Source organism: Aquarana catesbeiana, linkage group LG10 (genome assembly GCF_042186555.1).
Source record: "Aquarana catesbeiana isolate 2022-GZ linkage group LG10, ASM4218655v1, whole genome shotgun sequence".
NCBI classification, from domain to species: Eukaryota; Metazoa; Chordata; class Amphibia; order Anura; family Ranidae; genus Aquarana; species Aquarana catesbeiana.
In genome coordinates, this window is record NC_133333.1 from 27,120,424 (window position 1) to 27,140,193 (window position 19,770).

At 42.4% G+C, this 19,770-nt stretch overlaps 1 protein-coding gene across 2 annotated transcripts in view; it reads right to left on the reverse strand.

Moving 5' to 3' along the window:
• LOC141110482 (uncharacterized) overlaps positions 1–16,975 on the reverse strand; it is a 41,335-nt gene extending 24,360 nt beyond the window's left edge. Inside the window, exons 1-5 of one of the 2 annotated variants that reach the window (XM_073601843.1) lie at positions 16,823–16,975; positions 7,493–7,633; positions 7,214–7,320; positions 4,474–4,830; positions 1,365–1,406 (exon numbers count right to left, since the gene is read on the reverse strand). In XM_073601843.1, coding sequence (XP_073457944.1) covers positions 1,365–1,406; positions 4,474–4,830; positions 7,214–7,283 — 469 coding nt within the window. In that variant the 5' untranslated portion in view covers positions 7,284–7,320; positions 7,493–7,633; positions 16,823–16,975. The remainder of the gene's footprint in view (positions 1–1,364; positions 1,407–4,473; positions 4,831–7,213; positions 7,321–7,492; positions 7,634–16,822) is intronic. The other variant, XM_073601844.1, reaches the window with a different exon arrangement.
• Between the last annotated feature and the right edge of the window lie 2,795 nt (positions 16,976–19,770).

A 19,770-nucleotide genomic window follows, 5' to 3' on the forward strand; every position in this document is an offset into this window, starting at 1 on the left:
CCACGGATAAATCATATCAAGGTGTTTAACCCACCAGGATTTTGGTGAGTAAGGGCACAGTAGGAGGGGAACACGTCTGGACTACTGGCATCAGGATTTTATGAGCACATTATACACAAGATTGTGGCATATTGCCAATTGATGGACATTTATGCTATAAGTTTTATTTGTACTAGTATGTATGTTTAAAGACATCATAGTCACATTGTATAACACAGTTTCAAATGTTTGTTAAAGATAAAAGACAGCGCTGGGGTCACGTATATAAGTCTTCAGGACTGTTATGCCCCGTACACACGGTCGGATTTTCCGAAGGAAAATGTGTGATAGGACCTTGTTGTCGGAAATTCCGACTGTGTGTGGCCTCCATCACACATTTTCCATTGGATTTTCCGACACACAAAGTTTGAGAGCAGGATATAAAATTTTCCGACAACAAAATCCGTTGTCGAAAATTCCGATCGTGTGTACACAAATCCGACGGACAAAGTGCCACGCATGCTCAGAATAAATAAAGAGATGAAAGCTATTGGCCACTGCCCCGTTTATAGTCCCGACGTACGTGTTTTACGTCACAGCGTTTAGAACGATCGGATTTTCCGACAACTTTGTGTGATCGTGTGTATGCAAGACAAGTTTGAGCCAACATCCGTTGGAAAAAATCCTAGGATCTTGTTGTCGGAATGTCCGAACAAAGTCCGACCGTGTGTACGGGGCATTAGGCTGGCCATACATGGTCGAATTTCGAAAGAATTTTCTTTTGAAAATCAGAAAATTTGTGTTTTGTGATCCGATGGTGCCCCCATTGATTTCGAAATTCGGCCAACCAAGCTTTCAATTTCACCTCATGTTACTACAGAAAAGAATTTTCGTGGCTGGGAATCTTCTTTTCTTGCACATGCACATTTCTTTTTCAATTAGATTTCTGGCACGATTCTCCCATCATTGATTAGAAAATCGTTTGTTTTTCAAAAAGTTTCCAACATGTCCGATTACTCAAATTTGATTGCCGCACGAAAATCGGCTGTTGCTGCAGCCCACTAATAGTGCGAAATATGAACGAAAATTCTTAGATAAGATTTTCAAAAGAAATTATTTTTTCGAAATTCAACCCATGTATGGCCTGCCTTAGGGAAGGGTCCACATGACCAGGATGTGACGTGGATACCTGAAGAAGGACTTTTGGACTCTGCAGTGAAGAAGCAAGAAGACTCCAGATTCAGTGTGTCACATGACTGCAAATTTAGGTAAGTATTTGGGGCATTTAGCTTTATTTTTTTAGTTAGTGGTGTAATTCGTTAGAAGGGGGTAGAAGTATTGTATGCTAAAACGAGCTAAGCTTTAAGGCACGCAATTTAACCTACCATCAGCTGAAGTAATGACAACTTCGGGTTTCTTGGGTGGGTCTGTGACAAAACAGCAAATAAATATTAAAGTAAATTGCAGTAATACAGGTTAATCAAATTCTACTGGACTTTCTAAAGATACTAAGTTGTACAAAGGCATATTTTGCTTTTAACTACTGTACAGCTGGTTTCAGTCTCCTGGATTAACCTTCCATTAAATGTGTGTATATATATATATATATATATATATATATATATATATATATATATATATATATATATATATATATATATATATATATATTTATTGGAAATAATACAGGTTTACAAAGGAGCAAAAATAACACTAGCAAAGGAAGGATATGTGTAGTCAAAATATGCATTCATAGTGACAGTGTTTGAGTCATATCATGGTTAGATGATAATAATCATATTTATAACAATCATAGATATATGTCATATGAATGTGACAGCCAGTGAATATTCACTAATGACACAACAAAGAGTGCTTTTAAAAGCATTGAACATATATGATCCCTACATCACCAAGACACCTCAAGGTATGTCAATTATCAAAATGTAGATTACCAACTTTGTGTGCCTGTGGCAAACATAATGAGGATGAATGTATTTAGGATGTAGTGGAATGTACTGACATTAGCTCACTCCAGAAAAGGGAAAGGCAGGCTCTGATTTTGGAGGAAAGTTGTAAAAGGTGTCGAAATGGGGGTCTTACACAATGGCCAATGAGTTCCTTCAGCTTCTGTATTGGCCTGGGAATTAAACTAAAACCTGAGTGGCATTAGGGTAATGATGGTTCAAAAAAGACTGAGATTGGGGAGAAAAGGCATGAGGCTAGAGAGAAAAGAAAAAAAAACAGGGGGGGGGATTGTGGAAGGTCCCCCAGCAAGAGTATTGCTAACTCCGTTCGTAAAGTTGGGGGAAGGGGTGTGAAGTTGTGTCAGATTATAGCAACTAAAGGGAAAGTCATTTGGGTAGTCAGTAAATATGATATTGTCTTTAACCACTTGACGATCGCCCTGTAGCATTTTTACTGTTTGTCCCCTGTGTGATGAATAAAAAAAGTTAAGTAAAAAATATTTATTTTTTTGCAAAAAAATAAAGTCACACCCAAGCACATAACCCCCCCCAAAAAAATTGAGACCCCCCCCCCACCCCCACATATACACACACACGAACATAAACACATGCGTCGGGGCACCTACATGTGAAAACTTTGACTGCAATACACATGTTACATATCGCTGCATACACCTGAGTGAGAGCAATAATTCTAGCATCAGACCCCCTCTAACACTAAACTGACACCTATAGCGGGCTTTTGAAACGGCGCCTGTAGAAAATATAGGGTACTGAAAAGTTTGTCACAATTTCACGGGTGCACAAAATTTAAGGTTTGGCATGTTGGGTATTTATTTAATCGGTGGAACCTCGTTTTTTATATTTTATCAAAACACTGGGTAATTTATTGTGTTTGTTTGCCGTAAAGTTCATGTAATGCCCCGTACACACGGTCGGACATTGATCGGACATTCCGACAACAAAATCCTAGTATTTTTTCCGACAGATGTTGGCTCAAACTTGTCTCGCATACACACGGTCACACAAAGTTGTCGGAAAATCTGATCGTTCTGAATGAGGTGACGTAAAACACGTACGTCGGGACTATAAACGGGGCAGTGGCCAATAGCTTTCATCTCTTTATTTATTCTGAGCATGCGTGGCACTTTGTGCGTCGGATTTGTGTACACACGATCAGAAATTCCGACAATGGATTTTGTTGTCGGAAAATTTTATAGTCTGCTCTCAAACTTTGTGTGTCGGAAAATCCGATGGAAAATGTGTGATGGAGCCCACACATGGTCAGAATTTCTGACAACAAGGTCCTATCACACATTTTCCGTCGCAAAATCCGACCGTGTGTACGGGGCATTAGAGTGTTTTTTACTGAAATTTTGCGTTTCCTAGACCTTATATCGCGTGACATAAAAAATTTAAACTACCACTATTTTATTCTCTAAGGTGTCTGCTTTCAGAAAATATATAGTATTTGTGGGTTTTGTGTGATATTCAGGCCTAAAATGATTTTTTTAAACATGTGTGCAAAAAAACGCAAACACGGCTCTGGCAGCGAAAGGGTTAATGGGTTGATTTACTAAAGGCAAATAGGCTGTGCACTTTGCAAAATGCAGTTGCTCCAGAGCTTAGTAAATGGGGTAAATCTTCACTTTGCAAAGAGTACCTAATCACGTGCAAGGAGAATAAAAAATAAATAAAAAGTAGCTTGCATATGATGATCCATTGGACCTGAGGCCCTGGCTTGCAACCTTCCCAGTGTCAACAGTGTCTTTGTATGTGCCTTATCGTAATGATTGGATGATGGAAGTCAGCAGAGCTTTTTCTCGTTTACTAAGCTCTGGAGTTTGGAGTTTTCAAAGAGCCCAGTCTATATCAACCCCTAAATCTCAATCCAGCATGGTAATAGAGTGGCCAAACACACCGTGGCGCTGCACTAGTAATTTGATGCATTTTTGGAGAAGCACCCCCCTTCAGAGAGCCTCCCTAAAGAAGGGGGTGCTTCCCTCGAAACGCATCAACGGTGTTTAGCCATGCTATTCTAGCACTGGATTGAGATTCTGGGGTTGATTTATTAAAAGCAAATAGACTTTGCACTAAATCAACCCCTTAGTGTCATATAATGCCTCTATACATTTATTTTTGTGAGTATCCATTTGGCTGTACGTTTTTCTTTTTTTTTTACAATAAACCTTCGGTAATGCACTAAGCGTGTGCTCCCTCCTGTGTTCTCTTTTTCAGTTGTCTACTAGATTCCCCAATCTGAGGAGGGCTGCATTGATGAAGCATACCAGAGGGATGCGATTCCATTGCTTTTTATGATCCACTGCACAAGTAGACTTTAAGGCAGAACTCTATGCTCTGGAGGTGTTTAGGGGTGTCCAGTGGTCTAAACTATGATGTTGGCCTTTACATTGTGAACACTGCAAATTTACTTTAGTGAAAAGTGTGATTTTAATTAATGGTCAAGAAATGTCTGTCTTGGTGCCAACATTCTGCTTTGTAGTTACCAGATATTTAACACACTCACCTGTCACAATCACTGTTATAGTTTTTACTTTATAATCATAAAGTACGGGTCCTTCAAATCGAAAATAATACGTTCCAGAATCTTGTTTCTTGACATCAGTTATTGTCAGGGTACAGTCCCCCTTATCTGTATCTCCTGTTATATTGAAGTTTGATTTAGTTCCTTTCTTAATAGATGTATTAGTGACTGCCACAATATCATTAGTATTTATGTTCGTCCAATATCCTTCGGAATTTGTGAATACATTTTTATTTGAAGCCGTGAAGGCACACGGGATAGTGACACAACAATGCTCCTGGACAGTGACCCTTCTAGTCACTTGCAGAGTGTACCCATAATGTCTCTGACACTCAATATCTGAAAAATTATTAAATTACTGTGTTAGAAGCATTCATACACCAGAAAAAAAAATCATATTTATGCAAATGATAAAAAAAGAAAGTCATGTTAAAGGCAATATAATACAAAGTCGTTTTCCCCAATTTGTAGCAGAACTTGATGACCCTACCTCCCACACTGACTACATTCAACCACCTGCAGCGGCTTTACCCGGACGGTCACGTGTATTCCACACTAGGTGGCTCACATCAACATGTCTCTCGATAGCCATGTGCATGCGCGCGCACTTGGCCCATGTTGCCATTGAAATATCGGACCATTCACCAAACATTTTAGACACACCTCGTACACACCCCTCGTACGTACTTGATTGGCAGGAATACTATCCAGCTGTAAAGACCACCAATCATGGTAACCCAAGGGGATTTAATGTTGTCCTAACCACAGTGACAATCACAACTCCTATGAGTGTGGCAGAAATATGCTTTCCAATTTGTGAGTTTTTTTTGCACTTTTTGTCATGCATCTACACACATTGCATCCACCAGGGATAAATGCCCTAAAGTAACTCCAGAACCTTTTTGTTTGTGGATAGACATGGGCAATTTGTTTCGCTTCTAATTTGTTTTCGGGTGAAATTCAGCAAAACTCTTTTTACAAATGCAGACAAAAACAAATAATTAGTAAGAACGAAAATCCGAAAGAACAAAAACCCGAAAGAACTAAAATACGAAAATACAAAAGTCCAAAAGAACGAAAAATGATTCAACCTACAAGTTTAATGAATCGATTACACTCAGATCATTTCGTTTTTCGTATTTCCTATTATTTTTTCACATCTGGTACTTTAAAAGTCTGCCTGTGTCTAATGGGCCCATACACTAGACGAAAAATAGTTCAAAAATCTGTCATTTGGACAGTTTGTTTGTTTCTCCTCCAGTTACCCACTTCAGCCCCTGAAGGATTTACCCCCTTCCTGACCGGAGCACTTTTTGCGATTCGGCACTGTATCGCTTTAACTGACAATTGCGCGGTCGTGCGACGTTGCAACCAAACAAAATTGACGTCCTTTTTTTCACACAAATATAGCTTTCTTTTGGTGGTATTTGATCTCCTCTGTGGTTTTTATTTTTTGCGCTATAAACAAAAAAAGAGTAGAAAGAGCAAATTTTGAAAAAAAAGCAATATTTTTTACTTTTTGCTATAATAATTTTTCCCCAAAAATATATAAAAAAAACAAATTTCTTTCTCAGTTTAGACTGATATGTATTCTTCTACATATTTTTGGTAAAAAAAATCGCAATAAGCGTATATTGATTGGTTTGGGCAAAAGTTATAGCGTCTACAAAATAGGGGATAGATTTATAGCATTTTTATTATTATTTTTTTATTAGTAATGGCGGCGAACTGCGATTTTTATCATGACTGCAACATTATGGCGGACACATCGGACACTTTTGACACTATTTTGGGACCATTGTCATTTATACAGCGATCAGTGCTATAAAAATGCACTGATTACTGTGTAACTGACACTGGCAGGGAAGGGGTTAAACACTAGGGGGCGATCAAGGGGTTAAGTGTGTCCTAGGGAGTGATTCTAACAGTGGGGGGGGCTCACTACAACATGACAGAAATCACTGCTCCCGATGACAGAGAGCAGTAGATCAGGGAAATGCCTTGTTTACAATCTCCCCATTCCGCCGCTCCGTGACACGATCGCGGACCCCCCCCGGTGGACATCGAGTCCACAGGATCCATGGGCATGGTCACGGCGTACACAGCGGGCATGAGCGCGTGCCCACAATGTCGTGATTTAAAGGGGACGTACCTGTATGCCCATTTGCCCAGCCGTGCCATTGTGCCGACGTATATCGTCGTGCGCTGTTCGGCAAGGGGTTAATGAGCACAAATAAAAAATCTGGGCCCATGCATTCAAGCACTGTACAGGAATTAGTGGTGATCCGCTAAAAAAAATAAAGATTTAACATATAAAAATGACAAATGGTTCAATGCATGCAGCATAAATACAGTAAGGCTGGGTTCACACTATTCCGAATTGGATGTGGGTTTCCCCTCATCCAATTCACATAGCAGGAGATTGTGACCGACTCTCTATGGAGCCGGTTCACACATCTCTGGAGCGGGTCCAGTGCGAATTGCACAAGAGTCCTGTGCGTCTTTTGGTCCTTTTCAGGTCCCAATTTAGCCCAAAATTCAGGCTGAAATTGGACCTGAAACAGTGAATGGAGATGCACCGGACTCCTGCTGTGAGCCACTGCGATCTCCAGTGTAAAACCAACCTAAATGTTACCTAAACCATCACAGAATAGGAAATATTGTCTTTGGGGGAATGGAGGTTAATGTAATGTAATTGAGTAACATAGACAGTCTAACTTACCTTTGCTAAGCTCAAAGAGAATTATGATGACTAGACATTCCAAAATATTACGACCCTTATCCATCCTCATCCTGACTCCGAGCTGAAATCAGGATCTGTAATTCATACTGCAAAGTAAACAAAACGCAGAAACATGTCAAAGAAATTTTAAACAGTCAGTTTTTATATAAACAAGTATAAGGTCAATAAGGATTTAGAGAAGATCTGTAAAGAAGAGTGGACCAAAATCCCTCGTGAGATGTGTGCAAACCTGGTCACCAACTACAAGAATCGTCTTACCTCTGTGCTTGCCAACAAGGGTTTCTCCACCAAGTAGGCTAAAAGCCTTGTTTGTAGTCAAAAGTAAAATTTCAGGTAAGGTACACAGCGAAAAACAGGAGCCAGGCATTCAAGCACTGTACAGGAGTCAGTGGTGATCCACTAAAAAAATAAAAAAAGATTATACATAAAAAATGACATATGGTTCAATGCATGCAGCATAAATACAGTAAATGTTACTTAGACCATCAAATTATAGGAAATATAGTGTTTGAAGGATGAAAGTTAATGAAATGTACAGTAATTGGGTAACATAGACAGTCTAACTTACCTTTGCAAAGTTCAAAGAGAATTATGATGACTAGACATTCCAAAATATTACAACCCTTATCCAGCATTATACAAAAGAGAACAGGGAGGCGGGACTTTAAATGAAGTGCGCGGAGGGTCAGGTGTTGTGTGGCATTATAATTGACATATCTTGTCCAGCCTGATCCTGACTCTGTGCAGAAATCAGGATGTGTAATTCATACTGCAAAGCAGTGCTGTATTTAGGTTTTGTGCTGCCCTAGGCCTGACTAAACTTGTACACCCCCTAATTTAAATATGACCCACCCCTTCCTGTCAATGTCATGCCCCTTCTTGTTTCAGACCCGCCCTGTTATCTGTAAACCACACTGTTCCTATTTAGGCTCCACCTTTTCCTCTTAGAGCCCCACCTCTTCGTCTCTGTACATTAAAAGTGGGTACCCAGTGCAGCCTCATCAGTGCCCATCAAGGCAGCTTCATCAGTGCCCATCAAGGCAGCCTCATCAGTGCCCATCAAAGCAGCCTCATCGGTGCCCATCAACGCAGCGTCACCAGTACCCATCATCGCAGCCTCATGAGTGCCCATCAATGCAGTCTGATCAGTGCCCATCAGCGCAGCCTCATCAGTGCCCATTAAGGATGGGCCGAACACCCCCCCATTCGGTTCACACCAGAACATGCGATCAGGCGAAAAATTTGTTCGAACACCGTTAAAGTCTACGGGACACGAACATGAAAAATCAAAAGTGATAATTTTAAAGGCTTATATGCATGGTATTGTCTTAAAAAGTGTTTGGGGACCTGGGTCCTGCCCCAGGGGACATGTATCAATGCAAAAAAAAGTTTTAAAAACTGCTGTTTTTTCGGGAGCAGTGATTTTAATAATGCTTAAAGTGAAACAATAAAAGTGTAATATTCCTTTAAATTTCGTACCTGGGTGGTGTCTATAGTATGCCTGTAAAGGGGCGCATGTTTCCCGTGTTTAGAACAGTCTGACAGCAAAATGACATTTCTAAAGGAAAACAAGTCATTTAAAACTACTCGCGGCTATAATGAATTGTCGGTCCAGCAATACACATAAAAGTTCATTGATAAAAACGGAATGGGATTCCCCCACAGGGGAACCCCGAACCAAAATTAAAAAAAAAGATGCGTGGGGGTCCCCCCAAATTCCATACCAGGCCCTTCAGGTCTGGTACGGATATTAAGGGGAACACCATGCCAAAATAAAAAAAAAAATGGCGTAGGGGTCTCCCTCAAAATCCATACCAGACCTGGGGTCTGGTATGGATTTTAAGGGGAACCCCGCGCCAAATTTTTTTTTAAAAATGGCGTGGGGTCCCCCCAAAAATCCATACCAGACCCTTATCCGAGCATGCAACCTGGCAGGCCTCAGGACAAGAGGGGGGACAAGAGAGCGCCCCCCCTCCTGAACCGTACCAGGCCACATGCCCTCAACATTGGGAGGGTGTTTTGGGGTAGCCCCCCAAAGCACCTTGTCCCCATGTTGATGGGGAGAAGGGCCTCATCCCCACAACCCTTGCCCGGTGGTTGTGGGGGTCTGCAGGGGGGGGGCTTATTGGAATCTGGAAGCCCCCTTTAACAAGGGGACCCTCAGATCCCGGCCCCCCCTGTTTGAAATGGTAACGGGTATATTGTACCCATACCATTTCACAAAAAAGTGTGAAAATGGTAAAAAAAAACAACACACACCATGGCAGAAGTCATTTGTTAAAAAATAAAAAAACAAAACTGTCCCACCTAGTCCATTCACCTCCGCCAACGGACCAAAAAAAAAATAAAGAAGATCTGCCTCCATGGGAGGCACACGCCATATGACACGTCCTCGCAGGTGACAGCTCTTTTAAAACTGTGGGCGGGGCCACACAGTGTCATCGCATGGGGACATCCCTATGGCTTCCCCCGTAGCATCAGAGGGGGGCGGGCCCAGCCCACCCGGTCCACCCACTCTGACACACAGGGACATCCCTATGGCTTCCCCCGTAGCGTCAGAGGGGGGCGGGGTCACCCGGCAATGACACCATGTGGCCCGCCCACAGTTTTAAAAGAGCTGTCACCTGCGTCATATGCATCATATGGCGTGTGCCTCCCATGGAGTCAGTTTTTATATAAACAAGTATATGGTCAATAAAAATAAAATATATTTGGAATTAAATTAAAAATACCTATGTTCACATGATGGGGAATTTCTTTCACAGGCACTGATCATCTAACCTCGCGAGGGAATTTGACTCAGAGCTTAGTGAAGCTTTACTGATTCTACATCCAATCGTGTGCAGGCAAAATTCGTTTTTTTCATTTCCCTTGCACGTGATTGAGCAAATTAAAGCGTCATTAAAGTGAAAAGTCTATCAATGTCTGCAAAAGCATAGCTATCCGACTTTTTGAAAACCTTTGGCGCTGGTTCTGTCTTGAGTCTTGCTATAAACATTTTTTCTTCTGGGGGAAAAAAGATGTCAGCTGGAAAATCCCATCCAGTTGATCACTTCTTGCAGAATTTCGAGTAGACATCTTTTCTATCCGGGTCCATAGAGTATGCTGACTACTGGTTAAGTGAAGGATGGAAGCAACACCTGAGCTGGCATAAGCTGCAGCACTTTGTGAGGGTTACCTGTTCATGAGAGGTCTGTAATGGGGGCTATAAATAACATAGAGAGGGCGATGAGGGCATGTGGAATGAAAGGTTGTATTTTAAGTTTTTATATGTATGGTAATATTTTGATAATGGATATGCTGCAATATAAAAGTGATTCTAAACCTTCAATGGTATACAGTGGAACCTCAGATTACGAGCATAATCCGTTCCAGGAGTACGCTTGTAATCCAATGTGCTCGCATATCAAAGCGAGTTTTCCCATTGAAGTCAATGGAAACGAAAATAATTTGTTCCGCATTGACTTCAATGGGATGCAATACTGCATGCGGCCAGAGGCAGGGGCACCAGAGAGCCTCGGAAACGGCCGAAAAGGCCCGAGGGACACTTCGACGGACCTCAGTTCACGAGCCTTTCCGAGGTTTGCCGAGGTCATCCGAACTGTTCTCGGGCCTTCCAGTGCATTTCCAAACAGCGCCGATCGGCGACTTTCGGCTCTGCTCGGCTCCGACGCCCCCCACCTCAGGCCAAAGGCGGTACTGCACACCGCTTTTGGCCTGAATCTTGCTCATTTTGCGAGACAACACTCGCAAACTGAGTTAGGAATTTTAGAAATACAGTGCTCGGTTTGCGAAATGCTCGTTAACCGCCTTACACCCAAACGGAGGTTCCACTGTACTTACCTGTTCTGTACAAGGGTTTTGCACAGAGCAGCCCCAAACCCCCTCTTCTGCGGTTCCCTACTGGTGCTCCTGGCTCCTCTTCTTTGGAAAGTGCCCCTTGGCAATCTGCTTTGTATGGGGGCACTCATGCAGGCTCGATCCCAAGATAAGCTGCCTGCGTCCATAGACAGAGACAGCACGGCTCTGCCCCATCCCCTGCTCCCTCGTCAGAGGATTTGATTGACAACAGCAGGAGCCAATGGCTCCCACCGCTGCCACTTTGCTCAGTGAGGAGAGGGAGAGGAGAGAGATACTGCTCTCAGGCACAGCGTTGAATCTGGTTTGGGCTCAGATAAGTATTGGGGGGATCCTGATCACACAAAGTTTTTTTGTTATTAGAGGAAGAAAAACCTTAAGTCTTATGAACCACTTTAAAGCGTGTGGATCTCACTATTGGATGGTGAAATTAACTAACCAAACCTGAAAGTTAAAGAATCCCCTTTTTGTACTTTATTGCTATTATGGGAACACTAAGAATATACTCAGGGCTTTTTTCAGCGGGAATGCGGGGGGGGGGGGGGGATGGGTGGGGGGGAGTTGCGCAGTCAGGCACTTTCAGCACTGGATGTATATAATGCCAAGGGGTGCTAGGGTGCGCTTGGGGATCTACTGTTGCTGGGGAAATCTATTGTTTCTGGGGAGGTCTATTGCTGCCAGTGAGGGGAATCTATTGTTGCTTGGGGGGATTTTATGTTGCTGGGAGGGGGTCATTTGTTGATGGGAGAGCTCTAATGTTGAGGGAAGGGTCTATTGATGCTGGCTTCTGGGAGATCTATTGTTGCTGTTAGCGTCAAATTTTACTAGGGCAGATCTACAATATTGTAACTGGGGGGGGGTATTTTGTTGTGGTGGGGTTTATTGTTGCTGGGGGGTATTGTTGCTGAGGAGATCTATTGTTGCTGGGAGGATCTATTGTTGCTGGGAGGATCTATAGTTTCTAGGCAGATCTATTACTGCTGGGGATCTATGTTTGCTGGGATTAATCTATTGTTGCTGGAGGGGGGGGGGGGGGGGCTATTGTTGCTGGAGGGGGTCTGTTGTTGCTGGGGGATCTATTGTTGCTGGTTGCAGAGGTCCTATTTTACTGTCTTTCATTAGCCAATTCCATACAAACTACTTAGTTCCAGAAAATAATCCTTGGTTCTGTATTCTCTAAAAGGGGCAGCACTGGGAGGAGGGTAGGGGGTGGAGCCAAGGGGCATTGCTAGGAGGCGGGCAGGGGGCAGAGACAAGGGGTGACCCAAAAGGGGGAGTACCTGCAACTATTCTCTGAGAAAAAAAGCCCACAATATACTCATTAGAAATTAATAACACCTATGATTTTTTTTTGCTTTCCTCAGGCTGTTTCCCATCCCCAAAAATCTAATATTTGCTAAATATTATAACTTTCACATCACACTTCCTCTTTTATTTTTTTTCCCTAATAATACCAACAAGCCATGCAAAACTTTGCATTCTCTTCCTCAGTTGCATCACTGAATGTAAAAAAAACTGTAATGAAAACTACTTACCCTATTTTTAAATCGCAATGTAGGCCTGAAAAGCTATTTTTTTTTTTCAGTGCAGAATTGTGAGAGAAAAAGTGAAGTAATCACACAAGCAGAAGATTCTATTTCTAGCGGAGTTATACTTTATACACTAACAGTGCATGGAATGCCCCCCCCCCCCCCCCGTTACACCACTTTTACCTACAGGTAAGCCTATAATAAGGCTTACCTGTAGGTGCTGGAAATATCTCCTAAACCTGCATGGTTTAGGAGATATTTATCATATACGCCACTTGTGCGAATGTCATCGGCACATGCACTCTAAAGAAAGGGCACGATCGTGCCGTTACTAAAGGGCCGTGCCGTGACCAGCAGCTCCCGCCCATGCGGGGAAGTGACGTCACGCGACTTCAGCCAGTCACAGAGCCGGAGTTCACGGCCCCGGAAGGAAGAGGGGTGAAGATGGATGCGGCCACCAGTGGGGGCAGCGGGGACATCGTGGGCTTCGTTTGCAGGTAAGTGCAACATACTTGCAGTGCGGTGCATACTAGCCCATTATGCTTTTACATTGTAGGGGAAAAAAGAGGAAGTAAAACCCATCAGTGTTTACTTCCTCTTCAACCACTTGCCTACTGGGCACTTTAACCCCCTTTCTGCCCAGGTCAATTTTCAGCTTTCAGTGCACTCACGCTTTGAATGACAATTGTGCGATCATGCAACACTGTACCCATATGAAGTTTGAATTATTTTTTCACACAAATAGAGCTTTCTTTTTGTGATATTTAATCACCACTGTTTTTTTTTTTGCTAAACAAATGAAAAAAGACCAAAAATTTTGACAGGTAATTTTTCTCCTTCACTGAGTGACACTGATGAGGCGGCACTGATGGACACTGATGAGGCGGCACTGATGGGCACTGATAGACCACACTGATGGGCACTAATAGGTGCCACTGTGATTGGCTCTTTACCCCTAACTGTGATCAGGTGTGTCCGAAGGACACAGTAATCACAGAGTGAGCTGGGTGTGCACCGCAAGTGGTTGCTCTGGGGGCGCGATCACTAGAGGACATCATATGACTCCCTCCCGGACCGAGCCGAATGCACTGTAGCCATCATTTTTCTATAGCACGGTCGGCAAGTGGTTAAATTGCAACAATTTTTGAATGTTTAAAACATTGCAACAGCTGCAGAATGGAATGGAAAGGTAATCCTTAATGACTTTAAAGTTCAAAGTAAAATATGACGCAGCCTCTCACTAGAATTACCACTGATTGTGTTCCATTGGGGCATCTGGATGATATGTGAGCTGCTTCCATGCACTGGGCCAACTTCTACAGGAACCTCGGGATGTGAAAGCAGTATTTGAATCTAAAGAGTGAAGCGTCACATTAAAGTATTAGAGACCTAAGTAAGTTTTTATTCCAAACATGTAATGGATGCAACAAGCAACACACTTTGGGGGCCGCACATCGTCCCCTTCATTAGAGCTTAGGTAAATATGAAATCAGCGAGTATGGACTTGGACTTTAATTTATAATTTGGATATCTGAAAGAATTCTGTAACGTTCAGCAGCTTGCTTGGGCTGTTTCACCTATTACACAATTGGAAAAAACCCTTTACTTTGGACCGTAATACTGCAATGTGGCACTTTGATCTTTAGGTTCAAATATGACTTTCCCATTCTTAGCTGTAGAAGTTCCTTGGTGCACAGAAGCAGCCCGCCTGTCACTTGGATGTCCAACTGGGACACTATCAGTATAGCTTTGATGAAATTAATCTTCCGTACTAAATCACTCTCCACCTAATGCCGCGTACACACGGTCGGACTTTTCGGCTACAAAAGTCCGACAGCCTGTCCGACAGACTTTCTACGGACTTTTGGCGGACTTTTGGCGGACTTGCGGCAGACTTTCTAACGAACGGACTTGCCTACATACGATCACACAAAAGTACGTGATGACGTACACTGGACTAAAATAAGGAAGTTGATAGCCAGTAGCCAATAGCTGCCCTAGCGTCGGTTTTTGTCCATCGGACTAGCACACAGACGAGCGGATTTCTGGGTCCGGCGTAGTTACGACGTAAAGATTTGAAGCATGTTTTAAATCTAAAGTCCATCAGATTTGCGGATGGAAAAGTCCGCTGAAAGTCCGGGAAAGCCCACACACGATCGGATTGTCAGCCGTATTTTGTCTGTCGGCGTCCGTCGGACTTTTGTAGATGAAAAGTCTGACCGTGTGTACGCGGCATAAGGTTCTAGCACCATCAGTTTACTGTGCCAAGCCTCCACTAGAATTATTAAAACAACTTTTGCTTTTCTGAGTTCCCCATAACATAGTCATTTATAACATTAAATGTCCTGTTGATTCTGCCAGTAATCCTTGTGAAAATCTGGCTTCATTTTTACATGCCCATAATAACTAAATCACACCGGTTTGAAAACAATGCAGTTCTCTCCTGGTCATCACTATCCTGTTAATTTTTTCATGGACTAAAAAGTAGAGGCAATACTAAGGCCAGTGTGGAGTGGGGTTTATTTTACACACTGTCCTGGACACAGCACCTGCAAGCATGAACTCAGCACATGGTGGTGGTTGTGGGGTGTAGGTTCTCCTTGGCTGCCAGATGTATGGCAGTATGTGTACTAATCTGCAAATTGATACCATGGGAAGAGTGCAGGTGACATACAGTATAAAACATTAGTGCTTTGTCTGGGAGAAGAGCCCTTATGGAAATCTCTCTCCTCTTCTTATGTTATCTTGCTTGCAGTCACATCCCAGCATGACCCTTCCTTTTTACGCAAATTGGAAAAAAGACCCTAACACTACACTCTAAGAAGACCAAAAGAACCGGATACTCCTATTTGCTCACAAATCTTCCCGTTTGCAGTAAATACCAGGAGATTACATTCAAAATCTTGACACGCTGGTATCGGAGCCCATCAGTACTAGCGTCACTTTTTCCCAGACACAGCCCGTTATGTTGGCGATGTGGCGCCCAGACTGGCACACTACTCCATATCTTCTGGGACTGTCCAAAGCTTCATCCTTTCTGCCAACAAGTCCTACAGATCGTTCTCAAACTTACGGACATCTTTATTGAAACATCTTCTAAATTCTGCCAGGGCATGCATCCCCAGCTTGTGGAAACAACGATCTCCTCCTACAGTTTTGCAATGGTTTGCCAGAGTGAGCGATATCCAACAGATGGAACTCTTGACTGCTGCCCTCAGGGACAAGACAGGGGGTCATAATGGACAATGGCTGTACTGGGACTTTTTTTATTTTTCAGATGAGTACTTGACCTACTCCTAAATTGAGATTACGCAATATGGGAATCAGACTTCTTGAGCTGTTGACCCTGCCGTTACTCCCCACTTTGCCCCCCTTTTTTTCTCTCCTCCCCCTTTTCTCCCCATTTTCATAAACACCTACTGTGTATATTTCTTTCTCTCAAAATAAAGAAAAAAAAAAAGCTACCCGGTATCCACTGACTTTTGGTGCAGCTGCTTTGGGGCCCAGACATAGTTGCCTTACACTATCCAATGTTTTTGTTTAACCCCCACCTCATGGTAGTTATGTGCCTACCATTATGTGCCATCTTCTGGGTATGTACATGACAGACATGTTCTCCTATGTGACTCTCTACAAAATACAGGTTATACGCACTGTGGAAGCCACAGCCCTCAGTCTTAAAGTAGGGTATGTTTTTAAAAGGATATTGGCCGGTGGCTTCAATGCTATCCTTAAACCGCTGTTCGTATTCGCTTTGTGTTTCAATGTTAATGGTTATCATTAACAACAGACTGTCATGTTGTACTACATTGTCATGTGGCAAACCTTAAATAAAGAATTAAAACATCAGTGCATTCCATGACATTATCAGATCAAATATGTAAGACAATCAGGTCCTGTATGCCTAAACACTTCAAGACGAATTGTATATGTGAATTCCCTGTTTTTAATGGTGTTTTGTACCCTATTGTTTTTATCTTTATGGAATGAGAATGGATTATTTTAACATTTCTGTGTGATTTCCCAGTGGCACATATAAAGTCCCATCCATGGTCTCCCTGCCTTGTCGGAAATTTAAAAGGGGCATTTTGTTCCACTGATACATAAAGGGATGGTGTCCACTGAGAAATAAGGAAATAATATATGTTGACAAAAACAGAACATTTTTCTACATATTAGTAAGACAATTATTCTTTCATACCTTGAATTCGGAGAGTGGTATATCCAAGGTATTTCCAGGCCAGGTGTCCCTGATTATATCCAAATGATCTCTTGGAATTTCTGGCTGGTGCGGACAAATCAAGTCAGAGTGCCATCTTCTATATACTCCTCTTCTCTAATGTCAAATTGTCTTCATACGAAGTGACCTACTAGCAATTCTCTTTCTTAGTTCTCCTTTTTCATTTCCTTCTTTTGTTTCAGTATTTCAGCATTTCAGAACAGCTTTCCTATAAATTATAATTTCACCATAACGCATCCTTCCTACATTACTCACTCTGCATTACATTACACTGTAAATACAAAAATTAGACAAAAAAATGCATATACGTATACAGACCATACTTTTATTATTACAGACTTGTTTAGGTTCAGTTATTCTACAGAAGCAAAGGATTGGAATAACAGTATTGACTAGTAGAAAGAGAAAAACAATAGTCCCACCTTCCTATGTGCATTTCCTCTTTGGAATACATCATATTTTTTCAGATGCACTGCCCTATTTCCATTAGTCTCCTTTCTTATTTCCTGTTATTCTTCTTCTTATGTTTATTTCATCTCCACTTTGACATATTACTTATTCTTAATATTCTCACCACTAACCACTTTGGTGTTAGTGGTTGGAACAAAGTGTTTTTCACAGCAGAACCAACAGTGTCCCATTAGCAGATCAAGGTGACTGGTCATGTTGAAAGTGCACACAGCAAATGCTACTTGTATATACTAAAGTCATACAGTATCTCACAAAAATGAGTACATCCCTCACATTTTTGTAAATATTTTATTATATCTTTTCATGTGACAACACTGAAGAAATGACACTTTGCTACATTGTAAAGTAGTGAGTGTACAGCTTGTATAACAGTGTAAATTTGTCCCCTCAAAATAACTCAACACACAGCCATTAATGTCTAAACCGCTGGCAACAAAAGTGAGCACACCCCTAATTGAAAATGTCCAAATTGGACACAATTAGCCATTTCCCTCCCCGGTGTCATGTGACTCGTTAGTGTTACAAGGTCTCAGTTGTGAATGGGGAGCAGGTGTGTTAAGTGTGGCGTTATTGCTCTCACTCTCTCATACTGGTCACTGGAAGTTCAACATGGCACCTCATGGCAAAGAACTCTCAGAGCATCTGAAAAAAAGAATTTTTTCTCTACTTAAAGATGGCCTAGGCTATAAGAAGATTGCCAAGACCCTGAAACTGAGCTGCAGAACGGTGGCCAAGACCATACAGCGGTTTAACAGGACAGGTTCCACTCAGAACAGGCCTCGCCATGGTCCACCAAAGGAGTTGAGTGCATGTGCTCAGCGTCATATCCAGAGGTTGTCTTTGGGAAATAGATGCATGAGTGCTGTCAGCATTGTTGCAGAGGTTGAAGGGGTGAGGGGTCAGCCTGTCAGTGCTCAGACCATGTGCCACATACTGCATTAAATTGGTCTGCATATCTGTCATCCCACAAGGAAACCTCTTCTTCTTTGATGCACAAGAAAGCCCACAAACAGTTTGCTGTAGACAAGCAGACTAAGGACATGGATTGCTGGAACAATGTCCTGTGGTCTGGTGAGACCAAGATAAACTTATTTGGTTCAGATGGTGTTAAGCGTGTGTGGTGGCAATCAGGTGAGGAGTACAAAGATTCATATCTTGCCTACAGTCAAGCATGGTGGTGGGAGTGTCATGGTCTGGGGCTGCATGAACTGCTGCCAGAACTGGGGAGCTACAGTTCATTGAGGGAACCATGAATACCAACATGTACTGTGACATACTGAAGCAGAGCATGATCCCCTCCCTTCAGAGACTGGGCCACAGGGCAGTATTCCAACATGATAACGACCCCAAACACACCTCCAAGACGACCACTGCCTTGCTAAAGAAGCTGAGGGTAAAGGTGATGGACTGGCCAAGCATGTCTCCAGACCTAAACCCTACTGATCATCTGTGGGGCGTCCTCAAACAGAAGGTGGAGGAGCGCAAGGTCTCTAACATCTACTAGCTTCGTGATGTCGTCATGGAGGAGTGGAAGAGGACTCCGGTGGCAACCTGTGAAGCTCTGGTGAACTCCAAATCTACACTGTTATACAAGCTGTACACTCACTACTTTACATTGTAGCAAAGTGTCATTTCTTTAGTGTTGATTCTCCAAGATGTTTTTATAATGTAGTAGATTCTCAAATTGCTTCTTTTTCATGATCAAAGGGATTTTCTTTTTGTTTTTTGCTATAAACCATGCTATTATTTTAATAATTGTCTACTTTAAATTTTGAAGCTATGTATTCAAGACATGGCCCTTAAAGACATCCTCTGCGACGAAAAGCATTAAGCAGAGCGATTGGCACCATCATTAAGCCCACCTTCACAAGCAGCGCGGGCCACTTTACATTCTTGCCTTTGGTTTCACATCCAGGCAGCTTACAGCACCAAGGATTGATGTTTTGAGCGCTATTAGACCTCCTAGATTTTTAGGGGCCAGAACATTTTGTAAGAGGCCTGTTTTGATAGTGATGGTGCAATAGACAATGCAACTGTTTTATTTGTACACCTGATTGCTCTTTGTACTTCTTATTCTTAATATTTTTGATAACTAAATAATTATTTTATTAATAGGCAGATTTATTTGTTTATTACAGTTATTTATTTTGTGTCAACAATTTGTGTAGTGCTCTACAGTCCCTCCCCTCAAGGAGTTTACAATTTAAGGTCCAGTGGCGGCGGGCCTGTCCATATGGGGCGCAGGGGCGCTGCCCCCCACTGCCCGATGCATGCGCCCGGCCCCTAATCTACATGCAGGGTGCCAGATACATGAATTTCAATGGAGTTTTTTGTTTTTTGAACCACATGATTAGAGCCAGAGGCTCTAATTGGCTTCAAAAAAAGGGTGGGTTTGGGGCGCAGAGCACAACAGCGAATTAATATTTGCTATTGTCTTC